This window comes from Mus caroli, chromosome 13 (assembly GCF_900094665.2).
Source record: "Mus caroli chromosome 13, CAROLI_EIJ_v1.1, whole genome shotgun sequence".
NCBI lineage: Eukaryota > Metazoa > Chordata > Mammalia > Rodentia > Muridae > Mus > Mus caroli.
In genome coordinates this window covers 8,846,026-8,856,411 of record NC_034582.1, presented here as the reverse complement: position 1 = coordinate 8,856,411, position 10,386 = coordinate 8,846,026, and the positions used below count along the sequence as shown (strand labels likewise).

At 46.4% G+C, this 10,386-nt stretch overlaps 1 protein-coding gene across 1 annotated transcript in view; it reads right to left on the bottom strand.

Annotated features, from left to right (window-relative positions):
• Positions 1–230: 230 nt before the first annotated feature.
• Positions 231–10,386, bottom strand: part of Heatr1 (HEAT repeat containing 1) — a 43,236-nt gene continuing 33,080 nt past the window's right edge. The window contains exons 33-45 of the mRNA XM_021180215.2: positions 9,304–9,350; positions 8,857–8,980; positions 7,853–7,993; positions 6,927–7,219; positions 6,149–6,299; positions 5,279–5,437; positions 4,998–5,132; positions 4,758–4,862; positions 4,507–4,675; positions 3,831–3,985; positions 3,204–3,362; positions 919–1,027; positions 231–534 (exon numbers count right to left, since the gene is read on the bottom strand). Of these exons, the coding sequence (XP_021035874.1) occupies positions 446–534; positions 919–1,027; positions 3,204–3,362; positions 3,831–3,985; positions 4,507–4,675; positions 4,758–4,862; positions 4,998–5,132; positions 5,279–5,437; positions 6,149–6,299; positions 6,927–7,219; positions 7,853–7,993; positions 8,857–8,980; positions 9,304–9,350 (1,836 nt within the window). The 3' untranslated portion in view covers positions 231–445. The remainder of the gene's footprint in view (positions 535–918; positions 1,028–3,203; positions 3,363–3,830; positions 3,986–4,506; positions 4,676–4,757; positions 4,863–4,997; positions 5,133–5,278; positions 5,438–6,148; positions 6,300–6,926; positions 7,220–7,852; positions 7,994–8,856; positions 8,981–9,303; positions 9,351–10,386) is intronic.

Below are 10,386 nucleotides of genomic sequence, written 5' to 3'. Positions count from 1 at the left end.
GTCCTGTCGGTCAGCTGAGGGCTGTTTCCTAAGCAGCGTACCCCCCCATCCCATCCCAAGCCCCCACACACAGAAAAGATGAATAGCAGAGACACCTATACCACAAGTATGAGGTGCTGCAAGGAACAGTGACAGCTCGTGCTTCAGGGAAGCACTACGCCTCAGGTACTGAAATTAAACACGCCCGTCTCATTTGAACACCACTCAGGATAAAGACAAATACCAGTTTGTATAAAAATACCATCCGGTTTACTCCTTAGCAACTCTGTACAAAAGGCAGGCGAGGATTCTGTGGTATCCCAGACAGGCAGGGATTTTGTAAAAACATTAAGTATCGGCAGATGTGAAAGTACCAAAAGTAACATGGCACCACACCCCCATTAAAACATGAGAATGAGTGTGAGCGCTCCCCAGAGCACAGGCGGTGGCAGATGCGCTTTCTGCCTCAGAAGTAGCTCTGCAGCGGCTCTCCCAGCACGGCCTCCAGCTGCTGGATGGTCTTCTGGCACTGATGCTCCACTTCTTCACACTCGTCTAACAACGGAAACCAGAATTAGAAGTGGGCTGCCCACTGTCCTGCCTAATTACCACTGTTCTGTCAAGATACAGGAAGCACCTAGCAGGCTGTGACCCGAGGTGCTCCCCAACTGTCCCCCCCTCCTCACAGGCATGTTCTTGTTCTTGGATGTCACAAGAAGGGGCCACACATTCCAATTCAAGCTCTCAAGGGACCCTGCGCCCCAGAAACTCTCCAAGACACCCGGCACTAGACATAAAAGGGTATGCTTCTGGCCAGATGCAGGACACCCCCAATTAATATGTAGAGGCATGTCAATTAAGAGTGTTCCTGTTTAAACCAGCCTCACCTGCCACTCAGTGCTATTATCAGTCTTAGAACTTTCTAAGCTGCAGACTTACCTTCCATCAGTTCTGCTAGGAAAGGAATGGACTCTGGTAGCAGAACAATGTAATTCTCTCTCAGCTTCTCAGCCAGTGCCAAGACAGTAATCAAGGCTGCAAACCGCACCTGGAAGGAACAGTCATCAAGAATGAGACCGAGTCGTCTGTCCCTACTGCTGCTTACTGCTGTGTGGCCTGACCCGCATGGAGATGGCGTTTTTTTACACTGAGTGCTCTCTTACACCCTCACTGTGATCACTCAGTGTCTACCACAAAAAGAACTACTATGTAGCCATTTGAGAGCTGGTAGTCTACATAAGTTTTTCAAACTGTGTTTTAGCACTGTAGCTCTTTAAAGTGTGAATAAAAAACAAACCAAACCAGAAAAACCACAGAAAAGCCAGTAAGATGGCTCAGTGGGTAAAGGTGCTGCCACCAAGCCTTGTGGCCTGAGCTCAATCCTCAGGACCCACTTAATGGGGGAAGAAGAGAACTGACTCTTGCAGGTTGTCCTCTGACACCCCCCCCCCAGCAAGCGTATGCCCCCACCCTAATACATAAATGTAAAACAAAACACCATCACATGTAAACTTCAGGGGGCCTAACATAGGCCACATGTAAACTTCAGGGGGGCCTAGCATAGGCCACATGTAAACTTCAGGGGGCCTAGCATAGGCCACATGTAAACTTCAGGGGGGCCTAGCATAGGCCACATGTAAACTTCAGGGGGCCTAGCATAGGCCACATGTAAACTTCAGGGGGCCTAACATAGGCCACATGTAAACTTCAGGGGGCCTAGCATAGGCCTAGGTGGAGGTGGTTTGTTGGGCTGCCTAGACTGTGCCAACCTGGTGATGTAACACCTCTGGCAGTCCCTGAATGACCAAGACTCCCACTAGGCTAATTTCCTTCCAGCACTGAACAAAAGCCTAGGTGTGTCTCTCCACACACCTTGCCTATCATAAGCAATGCAAGTAGCTATGAGGTATTAATAGCAGGCCACTGAAAGAAAATAGTCCCCTTTCTAATTTGGAGTAATTTTCATAATTATATTTAATCAACATTTTCTTAACAGTAATCAAGATAAAATACTAAAATTTGTTTCTGCAACCATATGATAAATAGCTTTACTGTTTTGAACTCCTAGAAATGTAATCAATTGAATGACTCCTACTTTGGGCTGCTTATCAGTGAGGCTCTTTCTTTCTTTCAAAGATACACACACACACCATTGCTCTCTTCAGACACACCAGAAGAGGGCATCAGATCCCATTACAGATGGTTGTGTGCCACAATGAGGTTGCTGGGAACTTGGGACCTCTGGAAGAGCAGTTGGTGCTCGTAACTGCTGAGCCATCTCTCCAGTCCCCAGTGAAGCTCTTATTTGATAGTTTGATAGTGGTGATTTATTAATAAAACGGCTAGGAAATTCCAGGTAAGGAATGTTAACTTCACTCAATGTACCATGGCACTCATTTCTAAGCATGGCTCCAACTACAGGAGTGTTCTGTGCATACGGGGATCACTTATGACAGGGCACAGTGACATTTAAGTGACCTGGAGTTTTTACTATTTGAGACCTAGTGGTATTTAGAAAGTACTCTAATGCTCCTGCCTACTTTGCCTAGGACACTGTGAAATATAGCTATTTATGAGAGCCTACAGAAGAAATCAGAACTCTTTATTGTATGTACGTGTGTGTGGTGGCTGTGTGCGCACACGCATCTGAAGGTCAGAGGCCAATTTCAAGTGTGCCGTTCCTCAGGTGCCACGCTTTAATTTTTTCCAGCCAATCTCTCAGTTTTGCATGTAACTCTCAGATACATGCCAGCATGCTGGCTTTCTTTTTTTCTTCCTTAAATGATTTACTTATGTTTTATGTGCATTGGTGTTTTGTCTGAGTATATATCTGAGTAAGGTGGGCAGAGCCATTGGAAGTGGAGCCATAAAAAGTTGTGAGCCACCATGTGGGTACTGGTAATTGAACTTGGGTCCTCTGGAAGAGAAGCCAACTCCCAAGTGCTGAGCCATCTCTCTAGCCCCTAGCAGGTGGCTTTTTATGTGAATTTTAGAGGTCAAACTTTGTTCATATGCTTGCACAACAAGTACTTCATCAACTGAATCATCTTCCCAGCCCAAGAGTTCTTTATGAAAGCTAGAATTCCCTATTATATAGTAGCTCAGACCTCTAGTAGTGCAGGCCTAGGGCCAGGCTGTCCCTGTCAGTGCCCCGGGCACTGGTGGGCGTTTAGGCAACACCCACCAGGGGAATGCAGCATCCAAGACTGACTCCCAGTGCTCACCTTAGGGGAAGAGTCTCTTGTCTTCAGCAGAATCTGGTAGTTCAGGGGTTTCCACATGGAGTCATCTGCCATGGCCACAGAGAACTGTGCGATGCAGGGCACCAGGTGCTTGGTTACCCGTTCCTGGAACCTTTCTTCTCCTCCAAGCCTGTTTTCCAGCTGGGAAGATACATGGGCTGTCAGCATTAACAGGCTCAAAAAGTAAGTTCTCCCCACACTAATCTTGTCTCTAGGGCCAACTTCTTCCCTTTGGATCTCAAACAGCTGCAAAAGCCCTTAGCATCAACTTCTCCCTCTGGAAGACCTGGGGTGGTGGAACTTTCCTGTGGGAGCAGCCATGCTCAGCGAGGCTCCTTTAACAATAGTTAACATACCTTTTCAATGGATAAACTGACAATGAGATCTTATTTCTTTCCTTTTGAAATTCCCAAGTAAAACTCAATGAACTCCACAATAAAGACAAGTCAAACCCATGAAAAATCCATTTTTGAGTTACATTTTCCTTAAAGGATCCGTTTCCTGAAAACACTGTATGACTAAGCCTTGTAAGCTATCATGTCGCATACACAAACCCTGCAGAGACGGATCCAGGAGGCCTCAGTGACAGAAGGCCTTGCAGTGGGTTACCTGATCCACCAGGGGCATCATCAGGGCTTCTGCTCTCTCTCTACTCATGAAATTCTGGGTGTCAAAAAGGAAGACCTTATACAAGCAGTTCAAGATAAACTGCAGCAACAAGCAGCACTTTTCAGGGTCACGTTCGGAGTCAAAGAAGGCTTCGTCTGTATGCAGGGAAAGAGCACAAATGCAAAACACTCAGTCCTGGTGCTTAGAGACACTGTCATAACTACAGCCAGGAGACTGTGTGAAAACCTAGAAGCTGTAAATGGTACAACACCGAACAATGGTGTCCACAGATGGGGCTCTCCTTTAGAGCTAAGACTGTAGTGCTTAAGTTGAGCAAGTTCAGTCACTTCAGCTAATTCTCAGTAGAGGATAGACCAGTCCAAACCTGGGGAGGAACCCACGACCTTACCTATATCAGGGACACACTCTACCACTGGGCTGTCTCCAGTCCCAAATTTACTATTATACAGCTACTACCAATAATGAGTAATAATGCCCACTTTACCCTTTCTCGTATGTCGATTATTTGTTCTAACATAATAGAAAATATGGCAAAGTAAAAGTTCACCATCCTCACACCAAGGATTATAAAGTCTTTTCTGAGCTCTAGGTCTTGTGCTACGTGCCTGTGTCAGACACACGGACACGGGTGCCTTGGCCCAAAGCAGCTACCAACCTGTTTTGGAGATGTTTACTTGGTTCAAGGTATCGGCAAAAGGTTTCACCAAGTGCCCAGCAAACAGAGTGAAAAGGCCTTTCAACTTCTCAGCAATGCAGTCGGCCAGATTGTAAAATGTCAACAGCCTGTCCTTCGGCGCATCTTCTGTCTTGGCCCAATCAAACAGCTACAACCAGGAGAGAACAGTGACATCATCTACTCACCCTGCCAGTGACAGTGAGCACGACATGCAGGTAAGAAAGGCTCACCTTGAAGAAGAGAGGCCTGAATGTGACCTCTGAGAGCTTCACCACCATGGCCACTAGACAGTCAATGATCCAACCTTCTGTTTTCCCAACTTCCTCTAGATCGTCCTGAAAACAAAGGAACTAATTAGCATGGACTCAATGCTTTGGCAAGGACAAAGGCTACTCTGTTAAAAATTAATCTGGCTCTTGCAGGGATAGGAAATGACAGCTTCAGGGCCTGGGGAGTGGGGACCAGCTCACCTCTGAATGCTGTGCCCGGAAGTCCAGGGCTTCCAGGAAAAAGGTGGTCAGCTGAGACTGGTGAGATAAGAGCTCTTCCTTCTTCATCACCCCGATGTGCTCTTGTAAGATGCTCATAAATGGGCCCATTTGATTCTACCATGAATACAGCAGAGAATATGTTTGCCTTGTCTTAGAGCTCAGTGCATCCTCACAGAAGTGAACGATGCTATGCTCCCAGACACGAACACTGAGCATTCAGCACCACCTTCCCTCTCCAAAGATCAATAGTCAACACTCACCTTCCAGTTCTTCTGGACCTGTTTGAAAGTCTTGCTAATGGCTGGCAGTAGGACGCGAGGTGAGAGCTCAGTGGCCAGGGTCTTTTTAAGAGCTGTCAGGCGGATGTTAGCCTGTGAGGCAGAACCCATTTCTCTAGTGATTTTCTCTAGGTGAATCACCTGCAGGAACATGAAAAACAGTGACCGAGGGCGCTAGACTGTGCTGGCAACCACACTCACAGGATGGCTTGGTGATGGCATGCAGCCATCAAAAGCCAGAACAAATAACTCTTCTAAAGCAAACTGATTATCTGCAGATGAAACTGAGTGGATGACTCCCCTGGCTGGAAGCCGATGAAGGAGGTGAATGTCGAGCGCAGGAGCACAGAGGACTCTCAGCCCGATCGATGGCTTTCCTACGACTCAGGTTCTTGCTCACTAAAAGCAGCTGAGGAAGACTCCATCAGCTTAGCCCCCTTCCAAGAGACAGCAGCTTCGAGCCCTTGCTGAAGACAGTGAATGTCAAGTCACTGGCACCATGGCAGTGAAGACTCAGCTTCCCACGGCAAGGAATCACAAACTAGAACACTGGTAACCTGGTCAAGGAGGACTGACTTTCATGGCTACTTTCAGTTAATGCCACTCGCTCAGTGTGCTGACAGGCAACAGCTCACCTGTAAATGAAGAAGCCCACTATATGAAACACCTTACAGCTAAAGACGCTTTCCTGTTAAAACCACAGGCACACTAATTTCCTAAATAACAGTGGCAACTCTCCCTGCCCACCCTCAGCAATCTAAGGTAAATAAAAGCTGACATCACACCCAGCTGAAAGAAAGACACCCGATTTTGCCTGTTGGTTCCATGATGAAGCAGCGATGACAAACCCACCTGGGTCAGAAGGCCTTCCAGGTAGGGGCTGATGAAGTGTGGCAGAGTCTCAACGACTTTGTGCAGGGCAGCCAGGGCGCTGAGCAGGCAGACCTCACTGTGGACCAACTCACTGGTGCTCTTCATGGCTGTCAGCAGCGAAGGCATCAGGCTGGCAAGAAGGAACAAGTGCGTTAGAGCAGCTTCAAGCCACAAACACTAAAGAAGGAGCTGGGGACACGAAGAACAACTCTCAGCCAGCTGTGCTTGCTACAACCCTGTAACCCACAGTGTGCGGATACTGCCTGCACACTTTCTACTACTACTAGATCCAAGAAGCCCTGGGTGCCGACAGTGCTGACACACAGTAGCTGTGAAAAGGGATGGGCTTCAATGGCTGAACATGCGCAAAGTACAGCAAGGCCTATAAAGAAGAAAACGGTGTGTGTGTGTGTGTGTGTGTGTGTGTGTGTGTGTAGGATATGGCCCTGTATTACAGATGGCAGGGCTTTAAGATAAGTAACTTGCTACAACTGCTAGCAGGCTATGGTCAGAGCCAAATGCAGAGTCAGGAGCTTGCCTCTGCCACAGCAAACGGCTGCTCCCTAAGCACAGCGACTCTGGAAAGGAAGAACATCACCAAGCAATGTCTGAAGGTCACAGGAAATGGTGCACTTTCCAGAGCAAAGAAAAGATCAATTCTTTCACCACTCTATTTTCCGTTACTTTCTATTCAAGAAGCCGGAAGTCCTGAACGCAGGGGGACCTTTCCGTTGTAGTGGCTCCTGTTCCAAGGTACCTGGGCAGCTGGGGGATGGCCAGCGCTTCCAGAGTGGACGTCACCTCTGCTATGCACAGCAGGGCGCTTCCCAGGACATTCTTCTCCTCCTTTTTCTCTGGTGCTATCAGCTTTACTGCAGTGCTGAGAACTGGTATGAAAGGCTCTCGGTTCTGTGCCCCGAAGTTCTTGCACAGGAGTTTCAGGGTGTACAGCGCTGTCTGTCTGTTTATTGCCTGTTCATCCTCTGCCTCCCTTTTCTTATGCTGCACAATGGCCAGAAGGACTGGAACCAGTTTGAGAAAGCGGTGGACCTGAAGAAATGGAAGCGAAAACAACCTGTAATCAGAGCTACAAGAAGGACCAGTCTTCTTTCCCATCTCCCCTGCTTGGGTCTGAGTCCCAAGTCACACAAGCACAGTCAAGCAACTGTTCCCCCATCCCCAGTGTAGAGAAGTCAGCTAGGGTCTTGATCATGTTACATAGCGATCTTACCACAGAGCTCCAGCTTCAGACTTCTTTTTACTGTTGAGATTGACCCTGAACTCACTATACAGCTAGACAGGGCATGAACTTGAGAGCCTCTTGTCTTGGTCTCCTCAGAGCCACTGCCATCCGCCTTTCTTACTGCTAAGCATATGCACAAACTGTCTGACCACCTGCTGATCCTTACACTGTGTCCCAGTGAGACAAGAGGCAAATCTGCTTCAGCCAGGGCCGCACGGGTCACAGCAAGCAGAAGTGCATTAGGAATTCCATCCTCAGGCCTTCCTTAGCACATCTCTAGCATGAGGAGCCACAGCACGTGTCTCTCTCTTTCACACATCACACACAGTATGCCAATCCAGATCCTAAGAGCCTCCCACTTTCCATGGTGTGCCAGAGAACTGTGGGCGAGCTAAGCAGCAGAGGAAGCCCTGCAGGCTTGCAATAGGGTCCTCACTTACCATTTTCTTCTTCCAGAACATGTGCTGCTGGAGCTTGTTATTCAAAAGATCCAGCGCCTTCCGACGCACAGATGGCAGGGGGTTGCCCACCAGCCCTCTAATCACAGAGATGAATGTTTCTGTGGGCAGCAAGGCATTGACCTACAGAGAAGGAAACATTTAACACCAAACAAAAAGGAGAACTCAACTCTGTAAGACAGACTTTATGATTTTGACAGAAAGCATATCCATGTAGCCCAGGCTAGCCTTGAATTCCGATTTGAGAGCTGGGACTACAGGCATGTCCCACAAGTCACCATGGCCAGCTCAGACTCTTATTTATGATAAACCCTGAGGTGGCAGACATTTCCAGACATGTGCTCTCACACACACTAGCTCTCAGGCAGTTATTACTAATCCCAAATAAACCGAGACAGCAACACGAAAAGGACGTTAACTACTCTAGCCATGTCCTAATCAAGGCCAAGCATGTACATCTAATACATCTAATTGGCCTTTTTATATTATCCCACTTCAATGACGCGGAACATTCTAGCTACATGATCAATTGTTAAATTCCTCACATTTATTGAGGCACACATTCTCATCATTGGTAGGGAAACAAGTTTGTTTTTAGACATTAAGAGACTTGAACAAGAAAATCATGAGCTTTCTTATATCAAGAAAAGTTATTACTAAGTGTATTGGGTTTTTTTTTTTTGTTTTTTTTTGTTTTTTTTTTAAAGATTTATTTATTATATGTAAGTACACTGTCGCTGTCTTCAGACATTCCAGAAGAGGGCGCCAGATCTCGTTGCGGATGGTTGTGAGCCACCATGTGGTTGCTGGGATTTGAACTCTGGACCTTCGGAAGAGCAGTCGGATGCTCTTACCCACTGAGCCATCTCACCAGCCCCTAAGTGTATTGTTAAAGTGCAAGTTTGAGTTAAATAATCTTACAATGGCATAAAAAGTAGTAACAAACATGGTAATTAAGGGGAGAAATGAAAGCCTAGAAAGCCTACCTTATCCAGCATGTCATAAGCTTTGCTGAGCAGCGCTCGCCAAAACTTCCCAGTCAGTTTGTCTGCATTCTTTTCCATGGACTGTGCCACTGTGTTAATATAGCTGAGAACCATTTCTAACAAACTAAAAGAAACAGATCCACAAAAGGCAATTCAGTAAATTATTTCAGACTTACTTCAGAAGTTACAGGAGGGAAAGGAAGGATCAGCACTGGTTATCCTGCTTGGAAAACCAGTCCGCAGTCTTCCCTCTGCCTTGGAGCAAAATATTCAGGGCAAAGGAACGAACTTGACAGACTTGAGAGACAAAAATGTCTGCAGCAAGAATGACAAAGCCCGGGTGCAGAGCAGCAGTGAACATGGCCAGGCTGTATGCCATTGTTACATTTACTCTTCCTTTGCAAGTTGGACTTATTCCCGAGAAATTTAAGAAAAGCACAAACATACCCCTGTTCAAGTCCGTGCAGGCTCTTAGGACCACCACTTCCTACAACCTAGGAATTAAAGAAGCTCCGTGAGAACAGTGTGAAGTCATCTGAAACAGGCGACTATCACAAATCCGAAACTCTTGTACCAGCGCAATTTAATTACTTGCACATCTCCCTCACTGGCTGCAACCATTTCATTGGATTTGTAGTATGCATTCAGCATGGCAAGATTCAGAAAAACATCGATGTTTCTTTTATAAAAAGCCTGCCCCTGTGAACTCATACAGGGTATTAAATCAAGCATTTTGAAAACAGATATGGCCTATCATGTAATTGCTTCCTGCTTCTTCCTGTATTTCAAACCACCAAAGAAAGCCTGAACCTGCCATTAAGTTTCTAAATAACACATACATCAGAACCGCCCCCCCCCCCCCCCCCCCCCCAGGCAGGCAGGGTTTCTCTGTATCACCCTGTCCTGGAACTCACTCTGTAGACCAGGCTGGCCTCGAACTCAGAAATCTGCCTGCCTCTGCCTCCCAAGTGCTAGGATTAAGGGCATTTGTCACCACTGCCCGGCCCATACATCAGATTTTTGAGGCCAGGATATAGAAACCTATCTTGTTCTAGTTCTTTCAGTCCAGTGATACATATTGTTCTTCTGTAAATGTATTTAATCACTTTCCTTTACTGCTAGATAATTTATGTTCGTTTTTTTTCCTACACATAGATTGAATACCACTCCTTACCCTAAAATGCTTGAGATAAGACCTATTTCAATTCTGGATTTTTTTATTTTGAAAAATTTGCAAATAATGATAGTTAGGATGGGACACGTGTATAAACATGACAGTACCTTATAAGCCTGACGGTAATTTCACAACATGTTTCTCACGTGCTTCTGTTTTGACCGTGACCTGACACGAGGCCAGGTTGCAATTTTCCACTTACGCTGTCAAGCGAGTGGTTCGAAATGGCTTTACAAGTTTGGTATTTTGTTTTTGTTTTTGTTTTTTTTGATTTTTAATATTTTTATTACATATTTTCCTCAATTACATTTCCAATGCTATCCCAAAAGTCCCCCATAGCGCCCCCCACTTCCCTA